This window comes from Cygnus atratus, chromosome 14, assembly GCF_013377495.2.
Source record: "Cygnus atratus isolate AKBS03 ecotype Queensland, Australia chromosome 14, CAtr_DNAZoo_HiC_assembly, whole genome shotgun sequence".
Lineage (NCBI taxonomy): Eukaryota > Metazoa > Chordata > Aves > Anseriformes > Anatidae > Cygnus > Cygnus atratus.
The window spans coordinates 18,409,786-18,427,895 of record NC_066375.1 but is presented as its reverse complement, the minus strand read 5'-3'; the positions used below and the strand labels follow the sequence as shown (position 1 = coordinate 18,427,895).

Below are 18,110 nucleotides of genomic sequence, written 5' to 3'. Positions count from 1 at the left end.
GAATTTGGGGCTAGCATCTTTTGCGAACATTTAGAATGCATTTGAATGAGGAGAAAGGAAACAGTCCTCTTTCTTTATGTAGCACATATGCAGATATATACACAACCTCTCCTAAATTTTCATCTTGGTTACAAGCTTTCTTAAGAATTTTCATGAATTTCTCTCTCATATAATGCCTGTAAATGTGTTTCTTACTGGCACTGTTACCATTACCAATATCAATTCAATAAATGAAACTTAACCTGACAGCATGGAAAGTTTTAGATGGGCCTTGAGAATACAATGAAGAATGAACTGAAGCGATAGACCTATTTCCATTCTCTGCTCTGACTTCTCACTCTGACAGAAGTTCTCTTCTCTCTGTTTAAGTAGACAAGTACACAAACCCTAAAACTCAATTTCTCAGTTAAAAATAAACTAATGATGCCTAAAACCTAAACTACATAAACTACATAAATAAATAAATAAATAAAATACATTCTTAGAACCAGAATCCAACTAATGAACGTATTTTGCAGGGCAGCACTCTCAGTAACTATGCAAAAATGATTCACACTCCCTGTTAATCCTTGAAGCTCTCAGTTGTATCCACATTTCACTGCTTGGGATGTGCTGTTTGACATTTTTGCTGTATGTCAGAACTCCAGGCATCCTTCAGAAACAGTCAAAGACAACTGGCAAAGTTGTTTTGTTACAGGAAGTAATAACATTTCTGTTGTTTTCTGTCTATTTACCAGGCATTACAACTGTCCTGACAATGACCACCTTAAGTACAATTGCTCGTAAATCTCTTCCAAAAGTCTCCTATGTGACGGCAATGGATCTTTTTGTATCAGTCTGCTTTATTTTTGTTTTCTCTGCGCTGGTGGAATATGGAACTTTGCACTACTTCGTCAGCAACAGAAAGCCAAGCAAGGATAAAGACAAAAAGAAGAAAAATCCAGTATGTATCTTTTTACCAGCAAGGTATAAAATTCAACTAGGTTTACATCCCTCCTCACACCTGTACTTTCATCTGAGAGTTTGCTATTACATATATACTCTTCTTTTGTACTATTATGAATAAAAACATTCACCTTGATAATTAAAAGCTCATATATTAGTTGTATGGATGCCAGAGAAACTAATTTCTTAGAATAAGGGCCCTTTTAGCCAAATTGTTCTGCAAATCACAACTGTCCCCAAAACCCTTATTTATGTTATAGAAAGAGCTCTTGCTATGACCTTTATGGAAGAACTGTCAGCTTCTCTGTTTTAGCTTTAGTAATATTCTCTGCCATTAACTTATGTCTGTCTTATTGATGTGATTCTGTTTTTCTTATTATCAGGACTACATTTAATCTTTTATATTCAACCTATGGACTGTGCTTTTTTCTAATTCCCCCTTTAGCATCTGTTTCCTTTTAATTGTTTCCTTATCTTCTTTTTCTTGTATTTTCTCCCTTCTTCATCTATTTCTCTCTCTTTGAAGGTGATTTGGCAACAGTTTGCAATGTTACTTATACTTTTTTTTTATTGTGTAGCATGCACCCAAATAATAGCCACAGCAAAAAAAAAAATCCTGGAAATACCCTCAGTAGAGGTCTGGGATCTTTCCCAGATAGGTAGAAATATGTGCTTGTCTTGTCCGGAACAGACTTCAACCCATTGCAAAAGGGAAGAGAAGTGTGTTGTCTAGAACCTGTGAGGTGAAAAGAATTAGTGTAAAATACTAGAGGGAATAAAAAGTAACCCAATCTTCTTCAAAGAAGCCAAATATGCCTCTGCAAAATGTGAAGGACACAATAGTTTTATATTAATTAAGAATATTTTCAAACATCTAGGGAAAAAATGAAACCACTTGGATTTGCTTTGCTAAAATCTTCAAGGACTTAAGATATTCTCTCTTAGTTATAATATATAGCAAATATAAATAAATACAACAAAATGTATTAAAATCCCTTTTATTACACGTTATTTTTATAATTTCACCCCTAGAAGCTTTTTGGGAAAGTCGCTAAAAAAAGAATAGCAGATGTACACTGTAGTGGATAAATAGTCAGCAAAACATCCCTAATGGAAGAATTTTCACCTTACTTTCAATTTGGATTTCATCATAGGCTCTCTTTTGGTCAAAAGAAATAAGCACTTCTGGAGGGTGACACATTCTGGCCTGGCTCAGGTTGAAATAAATTGCTGTTCGTGTGCACCTATGTTTTCCATATGCAAAAGAGCAAAGATTAACTCAAAATGAGTTGAGTTAGAGATTGTTCTTTACATTACTTATCTGTGACCATCTAGGGACAAACAGAAATATAACAGATGCCCAAATCCTAAACCAAGAGTCTAGAAATCTTAAGAGTAGAGTCTTCAGCACCCAGTCTGCAGGTAAAGAGATTTTCTTCTAAAACTTACTTTCATAAATTGTGATCAGTTTCCTCTTTTAAAACAGTTCAGCATAAAAGATTGGAATCTACCGGGAATATGAAAAGATCAACTGAAGTTTGATGTTCTGTCTTTGGCCCAGATGTAGCTACAAGTCAGTGACAAGACAAAAATGTGGGGTTTTATATCAGATACTTGTTGAAATGGCTATTACTCCAACCTTTCTACAAATTTAGTTCTTTTTGACTATGTTTTAGAAACATATTTTTAATTTACATTTTTTTTCTCTTTCTTTCTTTTCTTTCTTTCTTTAATTTAAAACAAAATCCTCTGATTCTCTTTTCTGTCTACAAAATGAAAGCTTCTTCGGATGTTTTCCTTCAAGGTATAAAGTTTTTTGGAATGGAAATTCACTGCATGCAACTGCTGAATTTAACTATTAGAGCTTACATGAGAGTGCTATTGTTTGTTTGTTTGTTTTTAAGTAGACATCCATTCTACTCAAGGCAACTTCCTAGTTAAGTAGAATGATTATGTATTTCTAAATAATATGTAGAGTTGATTCAGCAGCCCAAATATTGATTCACTATGGTTTTGAACTTACCCTAAGTTCAAGAGTGACCAACATTATTGGATCGCATGAATTAAGAGAGTTTAATGTGTTGAAAACCTTTCTGCTTGTCTCTTACTCAATTGCCCATGGGATCCAATGCCACCAGCTACACCAGAAACCTGCACTACACCCTTTTAGAACTCAGCTCTGATCCCTCTGTTTAACCTTTGCTATTTAGCTTCAAATTATAAAACCAAATCTGGTCTGATGTTGACCTGAACAAAATTCATTGTCATCATCAAATGCTGTTTCTTATACAAAAAAAAAAAAAAAAAAAAAAAAAAGTCAGAGTTTTGAAAGGGTTTAAGATGCATATGTTTATTAATGCTGTCACTGGATCAACACATTCTTAGCAAATTAGCAAATATATCTATGTTCTACATCTAAATCTTACCTTCATTCAGAAATGCAGAGATTTTGTCCAAAAACAAAAACCAATCAAAAAAAAATTAAAGCCAAGAAATTTACATACTCATGGAATCAAATTATTGTAATTTTACCCTAGTATCTATCACCAAGAAATTATAAGACTTTTCATACTAGTGTTTACCAACTGCTTAATCATATTTTAAATGTTTAATTTGCTCAATTCATTCCAAATATATGTATATGTATACTTACCACATAAAATCTGGAACACACTGAATCTTCTAGTTGATGAACATTAGTAGATGGTGAACTGCATGTATTCAAACTGCTGGAGAGTCTTATCAAGATTCTCCTAACCTTATTCAAAAGACCCACTTTTTGCCTTTTTTTTCCATATATATATTTGCCCATGTCTAAACATGAACCAGCCCTATATTAAAAATAATCCTGCATTTCCAATTGATTATTTCAGTGCTGTCCACGTGCAACACCCAAATTGCGTTCATATATCAAGCAGCTATGTAAAGTCTAAAACAAAATCAATTCAAAATACCATCAATTACGTTCCTGAATGTTTACTTCAACCTCTATTGTGTACTTCGGCATTAAAGCTAATCGTCCACAACTGTTAACTTGATATTGATTTGTGCTGCTTTCCTGTAAAATTAAAGTGTATGATGCAACTGATTTTAACAAGTTCAAGGTAATATTACCATTAGAACTTCTTAGCAATTTGCCATGTACCCCACGCAGAACCATCATTCATGTGTTGCCCATCAGTCTGTCTCCCTGTTGGTCTGGTGATAATAACAGAGTGTCTCCCTCCTGCCATCTTTTTCTTTTTTGCCACTTCACCTTAGGCACCTACAATTGACATCCGACCTCGATCAGCTACTATTCAAATGAACAATGCTACACACCTCCAAGAAAGGGACGAAGAATACGGGTATGAGTGTCTCGATGGCAAGGACTGTGCTAGTTTTTTTTGCTGCTTTGAGGATTGTCGAACAGGAGCATGGAGACATGGAAGAATACATATCCGCATTGCCAAAATGGACTCCTATGCCCGCATCTTCTTCCCAACTGCCTTCTGTTTGTTTAACCTGGTGTATTGGGTATCATATCTTTACCTTTAAATGCAAAAGGAAATCAGTGATATGAGCCTTACTCACTGAATTTCTTAGAGAGATGGTTTCCTAAGTCCACTTGAAGTATTTATGACATGCTTTATAGTGGTCTGAATTCTTTAGTGCCATAACCCAGTAAATACCAATCATATCATTTGTCCAAAAATTGCCATCAGGTTGTTGTGAATTAAATGTCCGTTCAACATGTTGAAATAATTCAAAATAAAAATCTTATAAATAGGTAATATACAGCTATACCTGATGGAATAGAGAAACAGAGCAGACAGGGCAAGGGGAGCATGGCAACATCACTTAATAGTTGGCACTGCCATTTCAAACAGAAGTGACAGAGAGAATTCCCAGGTAAAGTACTGTACAGTTTGTTAACATTGGCTATAATTATGCTATAGCTTTATTCTCTGTGGGCTTTTCTTTTTGGAAGAGTCATCTCTCACTTTGAATAGGTATTATTAAGCTAGGAAAGTAACTTCTACTCCCACCAAAATAAAAACAGACCTTTCCCTTTGCCATCCCTTTAAGAGCACATGTACAATGCTGTAAATATTTCAATACCTTGTAGTACATAAAGTCTAGTGCATGCATCCTCTGGGGGCCAAAATAAATGAAACAAAGGTACCATAAAGTATTGTCTTTTATTTTGTGTCTCTGGCTGTGCTATTGTAATTGAAATGTGGATTACAAACATTTTTCCTTGAAAAATTTCCCCTTTCCCTCATGCATGGAAGATCCAAGCAGACAGCACTTTCATGTAAGACATTAGAGAAGCCTTAAGGATTCAAATAAATAACATGTAGACAAATCTGTATGGCCAATATAATAGCTCATAAAGTGTACTGTACACGCCTGCTGCAGTTGTAGCCTTCATTTTCCATTGATAATGTTGCTGTATTTCAACTGAATTTCCAGTAATTATACATTGCAAGATCAGCTTCTAAATTTAATCCATGTGTTTCCATTGTTTTTACCCATGTTGAACTCTTTGAACTCTATTTTCTTCACACAACGGTTTTTTTATTTCCTCTTTAATCCAGTCAGGAAATAGCTTTTATTGTAGACATTTTTACATAAGAACTTCAAGTTCGTTTTGAAATATTAGGTTTTATATTATGTATATGCATACAATTCTCTGCCCATTCGTCATTGATCAGCAATAGTTGTTGCTAGTGATGCTTTTCACTCTGTGAGTACCTTTACTAAACAAACCCTAACACCATAGCTAGCACACAGTTTATAGATAGCCTTGAAAATAAAAGGGAACAAAGAGTGTCTTGGCTACTAAATCATATTTATGCAGTTTATGTGTATTTAAAAAATTCAGCCCACCTGGCTGAATCTTGAAACCCACTTACCCACTGGTTTTCAGAACCTGTATGATGCTCAATTATGCAACCTTAAGCACATGTAAATATTACTGACTTCTTTTATAATTATTGTCAAAGATGTAAAATGTCACCTCCAGAAATGTGGGTTTGCAGATTGAAATGGGAGATATTTAATTATCATTACAGAATTACTAATAGCTAAAATGGAGAAAAAAGTAAGTTTTCCAATGTTTGTATAGTTTTGGAAATAAAAATGTATAAAAAAGGAATAACCTGAACATCAATTGCTCCTTGTCCAATATATTTGAAAACCTTTTAATAAAGGAATTGCACACACCTGTGGACTTTTTCCAATAAAACTGCTGCACTCAACTCCACGGTTTTCTTGTAATTGGTTTGTTAAAATCATGCTTCAAGGACCAGACATCTTGAAGATGCTGGATTCATCAGTTGCCTAAATATAACTGATTATAATCCTCATAACCCTCTGCATTGTCTCATTTTGTAGTCAAATGGCTCACTCATGTAACTTTCATGGTTGGAGACTAAATCTCTGAAAGCATTTTTAAGATTATCTTATTCTTAAAAAAATAAATTAAAAAAAAAAAAAAAAGTTGGAATCATCCCGAGGAAAAAAAGAGAACTTTTTCCTTCTCCACTTTGAGTGTCTCCATTCCCTGAATGAGTTTCAATCATCTTTCACATGGAAGGGCATTTCAGCTGCTGCCAGAAGGTTCAACGAATAATTATTTTTTTTCAGTGGTCATTGATGTAACAGCTTGCTGTTAGTTCCTTCCATTTAATGAGAGTGGCTGATGTAAAATATGTAAGAATTCAATTTTTACCTGTATCTTTTTCTTGTTACCAAATAGCTTTTATACAGATCAGTATGAGTCTCAGCCTTAATCAGACCTTTAATTTGCTGAGGTCAAGTGTATTTCAGTTAACATTTTTAGATATTTTTTTTCTGTCAAGACCAGTGAAACTAAGGATTCAGTCACTCAAAATCCTTTATACTAGTTCAGCCAGCAGACCGCATGTGCCTGTAGAAGGCCTGAGGCATGGCAGAATTGCACATAGTACTGAGGAACAAGTGATCGAGGTGGCCTCCTCCTTCCAGAAAGGAAGGAGTTGAGTTAAAAATTACAGAAAAGTATGCCACCCCTGTAGTTAAGAATTTGAGTGACCATTTCTCACCATCTGTCACTAGCCGAAGTAGAGCACATAAGCCCTTCCTCATTCATGACCCAACACATCATCGGCTTCTACTGCTTTGATTTAGGTGATTTGTAACTTCCTCTTGGGGCAGATACATGAGACTCAAAAAGACATTTCATGGCAAAACATGTAGTTACCAGTAAGGACGTGACACCAAAGCACAATGCAATGCTGTCTGAGCAAAAAGTTTTGTGTTGTTATGAACAGAGACTGCATTAGCTATTCAGCACAGAACCAAAAGAATACCCTTGTATTGTAAAGTTAGACTGCCATCAAAGCAAGCAAAATACCATTTGGGTATGATAAGGGTTATTATTCAGGATAAAACTGCTCAGAAACTGAACTATAAAGACATTCACACATTTTTATATATATATTTATATATACTGATATATTATACACATTAACCCATTCCAGCTGCATTCTAGAGAAGAAAGTCCTCACTCAGCAGAATTGTTAAAATGTGTTCATCACACTGCAGACTGCTACTACAGCTCTGGGATATGTCTGTGGATATTCAGATGGTCGTTAAGAGTTTTGTCAAGCATACACTAATGGCAAAATTGTTTGTGTTCCAAGAGTATGTAGATGTCCCGACCAAGACAGGGTATTGATATCCCAGTGATTATGTCATATATGACATAATGACATATCACATCAACAGAGAACACCCTCAAAGCTTTTCTAAATCTTCAAAAATGCATAGTCCTAGGTTTCTACATAAAAAGGTGGTATTCAGAGAGAACATAACGCAGCAACAGTTCTCCTGTCATCAAAATGTGGCAACCACAAATGACAGATGATATTTTAACTAGTCAGTAGCAAAGAATTTTAGCCTCTGTACAGTACTAAGTGCTAAAGCCTCCTAAAGGTGCTGTTCCCAGCACATGATATACAAACACACACACAAAGTGGTTTTGTTTCCTTTTTCAATACACTCGCCTGCTCAATATACGAGTATTTTATTTCTACCATGTTTTTCCACAGCCACATAAATCTATGTAACATGAATGAACTGGTCAAATATTCTATGTGTAACAGTTACAATGACACATCTATAGCAGCAAATATTTGGCGTACACTGAAGGTACGAATATTTGGACCTCCTTCACACTATGCCCGAAAGCCCTTCAGTCTAAAAACATAGAAAAAGGAAAAAAGAAAGAATAGTTACAAAAAACTCCAGCAAATGAATAACATGGGTAATGGAACAAGAAAGCTTTGTTAACTACACAGATTTTAGTAGCTGGCATCACTGTACATGGAACCAGTAAAAGAATGGGGAAAAACAGAAGAACTATTTTACCACAAAAGCTGGATTTTGTAGGATCATGAAGAAGAGCTGTAAACTGGGATTTGAAAGAGGATAAACAAAGAATTCCAGGTTTGCTGAAGTGTTTCTCATGCAACAGAGGAAAGGCAGGACCAAGTAACGCAGACATTGTGGGAGAAGATGGTAGTTGAGGAATGAAATTAAGGCATGATATGACACAAAAGCTGAGGTCGATATCGAGCTAATGTGCGCTATCAAGCCTGCAGCTGACGACTGAATTAGAGAAGCAACTGAAAGAATTTACTGAATTAGGTACACTAAGGGACTAAAGAGGCAGCTCAAAGCAACAAGCAGAGAAGAGAAGGTAGGAGGCAATACAATCCACAGAAGGACAGAGTGATTGTGAGGGCCAGAACAATGAAGGCTGCAGTTCTCTGAACCAACTAGAGCATGTTTAGGGGTCAGGTTTCGTCTACGTGGATAAAGAGCCAGCATTTGTTATTTATGATGTTTTTTTCTAAATTTTTTCTAATTTTTTTATAATTTTTTTTCATTTTTCTAAATGTTATTTAGAGATGAAAAGGGATGTCCAAGATAAGAACTAGGTGAAGAGTGAAGCCTGTTCATAGGCTTCTGCAGCTGGAAGAAAAAAAGCCTGTTATAAACTAAGGAATACATGGAAGAAAATGTAAAAATAAAGGAGCCATCTAGATGAAAATTAATTAAGGCCCAGGGGAAAAAGTAGCATTTTAAAATGCAAGCGTTGTCTTTCATAAAAAATTTCAATTGCTTTGTAAAGAGAACTCAATTAAATCTTATGAAAAACTTCACAGGTAAATCAGCTTATTATACCCATGAGAGATATATTGTTTCATTTATAAAAATTAAAAGCCAATGTGCCTTTCTTCCTTATTTAGAAGATTTGGACTTGCTACTTCCACATTAGCATGTTTTTCTTTTACATTCAAGATTTACAATGGAAAATATATCTGTTGAATATGTAAAAGAAAGTTCATGACCTTTAAAAGATGTTGAATAACAGACATGAACTAAAAGCTTTGCTTACACACCAGCAAACCCCCTTGAAAAATTCATTTCAGAATGTTGAATTAGTTCAGAAAAATAGATACTAAAAAAGTTTGCTTTTCTCATAGGAAAAATAAAAAGCACAGTATGATAAGACTGGATAAGATTTTCTCATTTCAACTTACATAAAATTCATATCCTTTATCAAAATGAGAAAAGGGGAAATAAGAAATGAAGAAGCATTAATATAACTTTAATTCAACCAGTATGAAAAACATTAGAAATATTGATCTTCCCAGACACATGCTTTGTGATACTAGCGTATTGAAATCTCTATCTGATGAGATAGAAGTTTTCCTGACATCACTATTTTTCTTTAGAATTTTCTGATGTGCTATAAGCCTAGCTACAGATTCAATCATTTTGCTTTGAGAAGCTTAACCTTAATTTACCTACAACATACACATACAAAAACTTCTCATTTCATTCCTAAAGTGAGACACAAGCACATAGAGACATCTTTCCAGTTAATATTTTTATATGATATCTATAAAAATTGTAGCTTGTGTAATAATCTGTTTGAAAGTCAAATAGACATGCTAAAGGGAATGTAGCCTAGCTGAAGACTGTTTAGGATTAAAGAGAAAAAAAAAAAAAAAAAACACAAATTTCTCATGCTTTTGCTAAATAAATATGTGTGCTTGTATTGAAAAGACAATGCACATTCATAGATTCTAAAAATTCAATTCAGTGTTTCCCTTCAAACTAGGAGCAAAAGACTGGAACAACAATTTCAGCAATTCCAGATAGCATTTCCCCTTCTATAATCTCACATCTATTCAGATTCATATGTTTTTCTGCTTCTGAGATCCTTGTCATACTTATATCAGGGCTTCCTAACATGCTGCCACAGTGAGATTTCATACAGAAAAAGGAATTTTCCTTTTGCCCTTTCCAATTCTTTTGTACTCTCTGAATTTCCTCATGAATTTGATAACTTTCCTGCTTTACCTGGCAGCACTTCGTCTTTCTTGCATGCATAATGCTTCTATACCACAAATCACTGTACTCACAGCTTCACACAGATTTCTGTGATTCTAGATCAATTCTGAAAAATTATTGTAATTTGAAAAATTTTAAAGAAACTTCAAGTGAACCTGTATAGTTAATGGACTCAAAACTACGAAGCTAGTAAGAGGTAAGAAAGACATACTGCTAAGTTCAAGCTTGCCTTTACTTTACTTGGTTTTGCAGAACCAATGCCAGCTCTTAATAAGACCCAGTCTGTCAACGCTGAATTTTAGTACCCTGGAGAGCACCCTTCTTTGCACAGCCTGCAAACCTTGGTGACACGTAGTTGTAGCCTAAGTCTCCCCACAGCTGTACACTTCCTGTATAGCAGCAGTCCTGCTGGTATCAAGTACACAAAGGTGCCTTCTACAGATGCTCTAGCTCCTTGAATATTTCTGTCAAACAAAGACAATGGTCATGCAGCCACAACTGTCATGAACTCCTTCAAAACCTGAGTAACGCTTCAGGAGTGTTTTTTGGCTGCCTTCCCTGGATCCAATAGCTTTGGTGGCTTCTCAGGAGTCTTCAGCAACTCTTTTGGAATGACATACACTTGCTGAGCATACTCTGCATGGCTCTCAGGGGACTCTCAATGTCAAGAAATCACAGATACTGACTGCTTTAGTGTGAGCTCCCCTTGATAGAAGACCTTGACAACTGAGAGAAGGTAGTTCACTAAATCTTGAATTTATAATGTCTGAATTGACAAAACATTTGTTGTTCAACTTAAACACCTGGGATATGGAAGAAATAGTAGTGTTACAGAATAAAAACACTCAACAGAATGACACTGCAAAAGCACCTTAAGAAATCTCCAATGAGCTATTAAAGCATTTCTCCCCCATTATTTCTACAGATTATTTTATGAAAAAACTACAGCAAAAAATTCACCTGTATTAAGAAAAAAAATACACAGAATATCAAGTATGGCTCTAGTTTTGATTTGTCAGAACAATTTACTTTCAAATTTGCTGTACTGATATGCTAAGTAAAAATTTGTTATGAAGTTGAGTGAGCATTAGTGGGCATGACTGTTTGTCCTCTAGGTCCCATAGAACATTTGGATAGACAGGTAACAGACAGCTTCCCTGCGAGAATGTTACATTGCAAAATGCATTAGCTCAAATTACAAATCCATCCAAACTCTCTGGAGTAGAAAGTAAATATGTGTGAAAGAAACCACCTTGCAAACTCCTAATATGCAAGAAGAGACTTGCTTCAGACTACTCTGTATAATCTGCCATAGTTAATTAGAACTTCCACTATTTGAAGAGTCATCTTGTTTAAGTACATTAGTCTGTTTTTTTATTAAAGTAACATTTTAGGGATTTCTGTCGTTTAGAGCATTCACTTTCAAGAAAAGGTAGGGCAGTTCCTCCTTCCAGCTCTGGCTGACCTCATACCCTACCATTTGTGTGCAAAGAAACAAATCCAAGCCCCAAATAACAGAGTAGACCCGAACAGAACTCCCAGTTTAGGAGACTGTTTTAATCAAAAACAACTTTCTTCCAAAATCTTTCACAGAGCCATCTTCCCTTCCCATGAAGGAATTTAGATTTCAGAAAAAATGCTTCTCATTAAATGTCCTGCAGCTTTCTCTAAGCGTAAGTAAGCTTCTCTGTAACTGTATAGTTTAGAGCTCTTTTGAAGTAAACAAAAATACAGGATGCCCACCCAGCAATAATTAAGAGGATAGGTCTGCTCCAGATCTCTGGAATTTGAGAATCAGTTAATACACTTGTGTGTCTGTGATTCTGTCCTTTATAGGGAATTTAAGGACAAAACACTGACCTTTCTGAGAAGTCCAAAAGTTCATCCCAAGCCTGAAATAATATATGTTATGGTAAAATTTCCTAAGAGATGAGCTGGAAAAAAGTTAATTGTGTGAGCATATAATTTACCCTCTAGAGTTTGTTTTTCCTATCTGTACAAGGAGAAGCAACAATAATGCTTCTGTAGAGATGAGCAGTTAATGCAGACACATGGGTGTTGATTATGTAAATAGGTGGAAGTTCACAACCCATGCACATTTGAGACAATTGTAAAATCTCTTCTGAGAATTTTGCCAAATAAACACTAAGTATTATGTTATTGCCCCTTCCATCTTCCCTCTCACACCGCCTGGCCCCTTGGCACAGGAAGTGCTAGCTCTCTGTAGACTTGAACTCATGGAGGATTTCTCCTTTCATATATGGTGTGAAGGAAGAGTACAATGCAAGAAGATTCTCCTTTTCAATAAAGGCCCTTACTTCACCCCATTTTTAGGAAAAAAAAAAAAAAAAAAAGCCACAGAACTGAGAAGTGATATTTGGGCAAACTTCTAAATTTACAAAAAAGAACAAAAATAAAATAAAATAAAACTAACTCTTCAATTAACATTTATAGGTAAGGAAAGAAAAATGCATTGGAAGCCTAATTCCTGTTATTTGTCCTCATTAAAATTTCAGAAGATTAAGAAGATAGTAATTTAGGAAAGGAATCTCGGTACACTAAGAGTATTATGACCAATCCTATGAGAAGTACGCTAGTTCCTAAATCATTTTGAGTACTGGTACAATTAAATAATCCTATCCTGCCTAAATAACTTGTCACAGTTCCAGTAAGTGGATTGACATTCTGATATTACCTAGAACATGAGTACAATGAACATTTTTAAACAGACAGGGAGAGTACCAGTTTTCAACCTTAGTAACAAAAGTCTTATTAATTTCTTTAATTCTGTTTAATTCACAGGTAACAGGCAAAATATCAATCAAAATGCTAATCAAAAATCATGCAAATTATAGTAGAAGAATGCATTTTATTCTTAACAGTCTCAACAACCAGTCTTTAAAGATGCTCAATAATTACTGTCAGTTTGGAGGAATAATATGCTTTTAAAAATTAAAATAAAGTCCCCTACTTACTAATGTTAAGAAAGAAATGAAAATAATTAAATAGGAAATGAAAAAAAAAGAAAGCAGACAAAGGAAGTACATCTCTGAAAATACAACAAAATAATGCAAACCACAAGTTTAAAAACTCATTAGCTACTTTTTTTTTTTTGAAGACTTAGCACCCTTCAAAGTTTACATTCTTCTTTTCCCTTAATTTGAAATACATCTCTATTCAAAAATCTGAAACATTGGAGTGTTGCCCAACACTTAAAATAATCAATAAATACATCCCCAACCTGAAAGTTAGCACCTGTGTTTTGCTATCTATAATTTAGTTTTATCTTGTTCAGAAACAATTATCAATCCTCTTTCTGAAGCTTCCCTTAAATATCTTTTTTTTTTTTTTAATGAATCTCATTTTATCTAATTAAAGTATGTTTAAAGAACTAAAGTTTATGGAGAAAAGTTAAAACACTAAAAAAAAAACACCAGATAACTCAGAACATTTTGGAACATAGCACTTAGTCATCTATCTGGACTTCAGAATCCATATTTTCACATTTCCTCCTGAACTTTTATAGAGAAAACACTGAGGCTGTCAAACTCTGAGGGGCAGACTGCTTTGCATGGTTACTACTCTACACTGCTATGGCATGTCCTTTCCCGTGTAACAGATCTACTACCTCTTCCCAGCTGCTTCCATGAATAGCAGGATGGCTCTAACACATTTTAGCTGCTGGAGATCTCAACAGAAGCTTTTGGGCAGGTGCGTAGAAAAGTATACACGTGCTTATAACAACTAATTTTTATGAAAAAAAATCTCTACAAAACATAAAAATATAGGTTATTCATTATCAAGACAACATTAACACAGTAAGAACATTTACTTCTTGTGCATTGGAAAACAGAAAAAGAAATGTTCTTTAATAAAGTACCGAGTAACTTTTTGTAATTATCTCTATATCCTACATGCCCATCTTGGGTGTACCAGAGAAATCCCCACTGAGGTCTAGCACACAAGCACACAATTGCAAGAGAATATTGTAACCAGTGTTAGCAAAAATGGACTCTAGAACTATGGGAACATCTTTTGTGATTTGACTTGCTGCATTTTGTCAAGGATCTTATTGACTATCCCCAAATTCACAGAGGTATGTAGTTGGAAGCAGAGCTTAGCATAAAAAGGGATAGGCAAGAGACAGTTACAAGGTTTTTTATAAACTAATAAGTATTTTTCCCTCTTCCCAGATTGTTGGACAGGTACATGCAGAATTTAGACAATTATCAGTTCAGTGATACAATCTTCTCTTTGCCATACTTCCTTGTATAAAGTTAAATAATAAGCTTTAAAAGGCAACAATATGTTTATTTTACCACTTAATATTAAAAATTCCATTTGGGTATATGACCTTATTAAGATACCTTCAGTTTTATTGTACTAAATATTTTGCAGCAAATTTTGAAAACAATAAATTAATCTGTTTTATGAGATTCTTAAACATTATCTAAATATTCTTTGTGAGATATCATGCTGCCTGGTTATGTTCTGAGAGCAGGTGAAGCATTCCTTTGCATTTTCAAACTGTCTAGCAAACTGCCTAACACCATTAAGGAGAGAAACATAGAAAATACCACTGTAGAGAGAAGCAGACTTAATTCTGTCTTTTATTTATTTTTTTTTTTTTTCAGAATAGGGGGTAATTTATAAAGGCAGACTACACTATTCATTCTCTTTTCAATCTAAAAAGAGATTTTCTGTTTCAAGAAACAATAGCTAAGACCTGAATCCTCCTTCAAGCAATCACACTCAGCTAGCAATACAAATTGTGCCTTGATTTACCTCGTACAGGCTTTCTTCAGAGAAATTCCTTTTGCTACTCCACAAACCAGAGATGTATACTTTACAGCTGATCTGCAAGTTTTTACTCATCCCCTGGGCTGGCTCATTTTAAGACTGAGATGCCCATTTGGAGTCAATGATGAACAGAAAATGTATTTCTGAAGGCTATTTTTCACAGGAGAAGAAAGAAGTGAAAGGGAGCCCATCTGACAATAGGAGAATGATTTAGTTCCTACACCTTCTAGGACAGAATGACAAAAGAATCAAGCAGACAGCAATTGCAGCACTTTTGGACAACTGTGCAGAGCTTTCCTACTGTATAGGCTTCATGATCTGCAAGTAAAAAGCAGGTATATTGGTTCACCCTGCCAAGCAATTCTCCCTATCAAGATGATGTCTGGTGATACTATCATGGGGCCAGTGGTAAATGCAATGGCCATTTGTTCAAGCCTCTTTTTAATCCTTTTCTCCATTCACTTGGTGGATTCCTTTCCTCCTGAGCCTATTTTGCAGTCTGGGTGAAGCAAAAAGTCATCTTGAGACATGGCTCTCCTTTCCTACAGATATTAAAACTGTCAGCAGGTAATATCAGAAGGGTTTCAAGGAGCCATTTAAGGTTGCTTAACGTGAAAAACAAAACAAAACAAAACAAAACAAAGAAACCTTCCTAGTTCCATCAGTTGGAAAAAAAAAAAAAGTTTTCTTTGTAGAACCATCACAAATTCACTCTTTTACTAGCACAGAAATCTTCACTTCACTGATACTATAAGTCTAAAAGACTGAATGCCATAAGAGTGTTTGCATTGTTTCCCAGTGCACAACTTTTTGTTATTTGTATACTTCCAACATACAAATAACAAACAAACAAAAAAATGTTAAAATTAAACAAAGCATGTTACTCCTAACTAAAAAGGAACATGGTTTCATTGCGAGTTTAACAACGTAAAATTCAGATAAGATATAAAACAACATCAACTAAATGTGAATAGCATCAAATAAGTTGTCTTTATGTAAGATAACATGAGTAAAAAATAATAGCTTCCAGTGAGAGTGTTTTACAGTGTTGACCTGCATTTCAAATGTTGCTGATGTTAGACTGGAAATATCCAGTGCTGTCTGTGCAGCACCAAAGAGATGAATATTCATTTATACATACAGATCAGAGATAGAAACACACTCAAATATAAACATACCCTCATCCTTCTCACATCACTGAAACTTGCTTAACATTTTCTTTGTGCTGTGCAGATTTCATATTGCTAATAGTAATATTTGGCACATTTAATTTGTCTCAAAAAACTCTGCGTTTTCCAACTTTAGCCATAGTTCAGGTGAGAATATAGAAACATACACTGAGTATGATCTCAGCCACACATCCCAAAGGGATGTGCACAGGCACAACTGCATCCCTGACTGGAGTTATTGTGTAACACTTATCAGGCCTAAACTTCAGATTATAGCAAAGTTAACTGTCCCAGTACAACAGGGCATTTTTTAGATTACAACATCTAAGACGACTGAGGAATGCTATCATCCACATATTACAGAGGAGAGGAAAAGAGAAAAAAGATACAGGCAAGATGAAGTCTAAACTGACACATATGCAAAGCTTATACCAAAAGATGTAAACTGAACTAGAATCCTTTGAGACTCAGTCTATGCCTTAATCACAAATCTGTCCTTTCTTTGACACAAAATGAAAAATCTCTCCACCTGCCTGTCACCCAGTGACAGCATTGTAAGAAGATGAAAGATGAAAGGTTTTACAGAGGTTTTTAAACTTCAGATCTTACAGATTGCTCATTTCTCTCTCATAAAGATTTTATATTTGTTCTCACTTTGTATTTTAGTTTTCCTAATCCAAAATGAAAGTCATTCAGTATGAAATGTATGTTTTTCTCTTTGTGCACAAAAAACACAGCAAAGAAACTGTCAGTGAAGATCAAACTGAAAATAAACTGCTTAGAGAGAGCAAATAGGTGTGAAAAGGGTTCTTGCATAAGTAGAAATAACTAAAAAGAGCATGCATCCAAGCAAGTAAACTAGTCTATTGTTCAAACACAAGTTTTCAGTTTAATTAAAAATGTGAAAAATCTTGTTATGTTACAGAGTAATATTTAATATTTTCTGCATATTCTCCTGAATAAATGAGCAGTTTTTAATAGATACTGCAGCCTTTCTGATTTCCCCTGGGACTACTCATGGGGTGAAGACAGACAGTGAGCCAGCCCTAAAACTACTCACAATTATATCAATTAGGCAGTACAAGCTCATTTCCCTTTTCTTGGTACATTAAAGTCACACAGAGCTTTAATAAAGCTCACGGGAGGGTGAGGAAGGGTAAACAAAACTTTATGAACCTATGTGTGCTAGAATACCCAATGTCTGAACCAGCAAATCTGTAGAGAAAGCATTTTAAATGCAATGCAACACAGAGCCTTTACCTCAACTGAACTATGAGGAGCTCCCACACAGGTTGGACCGTAACAGCAGACTGTCACAATGGCTGAAACCCCACAAGTTTGTACTCCTACCACAAGTTATCCTCTTAACAGCCCTGCTCATGGTGCATGCCAACCCCACATCTCCCGCTGAGCCCATGGCTCAGAATGGAGTCATTAAGTCTCACTAATAGTAAACAGATCACGTTGTGTCTTGTATTCACCAGCCCAAATTCCTGATCTGTTTTCTACTTAAAATCATCTTGAAGCTTGGAAGATGCAGCAGAACATTCCCTGTTGTGTAGCGCAGCCACACAGCATAAACAGTTGTCTCAAGCCAACATTTTCTATTTCTCTATACTGATTTTAACAGTTTGTTTTCCAAGTTGTAGGCAATGCTGGTTCTTTCTCCACTTCACAGTATGCGTGCAAAAAACACATGTGTGTTGCAAGGTGCCATGATCTTCTGCTTTGGTCCTTTCAGATCCTATGGCTCTCTTTTCTCAACACACCACAGCCGTCTCCTAATAGTGGATGGAACGTTCCCTC

At 35.2% G+C, this 18,110-nt stretch overlaps 1 protein-coding gene across 7 annotated transcripts in view; it reads left to right on the top strand.

The window, feature by feature from the left end:
• GABRG2 (gamma-aminobutyric acid type A receptor subunit gamma2) overlaps positions 1-4,512 on the top strand; it is a 42,669-nt gene extending 38,157 nt beyond the window's left edge. For 3 of the 7 annotated variants that reach the window (XM_035563964.1, XM_035563958.1, XM_035563959.1), the window contains 3 exons: positions 738-943; positions 2,726-2,749; positions 4,207-4,512. In XM_035563964.1, the coding sequence (XP_035419857.1) occupies positions 738-943; positions 2,726-2,749; positions 4,207-4,482 (506 nt within the window). In that variant the 3' untranslated portion in view covers positions 4,483-4,512. Of the gene's footprint in view, positions 1-737; positions 962-2,725; positions 2,750-4,075; positions 4,096-4,206 lie in introns of all 7 variants that reach the window. The other 4 variants (XM_035563963.1, XM_035563960.1, XM_050713614.1 and 1 more) reach the window with 3 other exon arrangements.
• Positions 4,513-18,110: the final 13,598 nt, after the last annotated feature.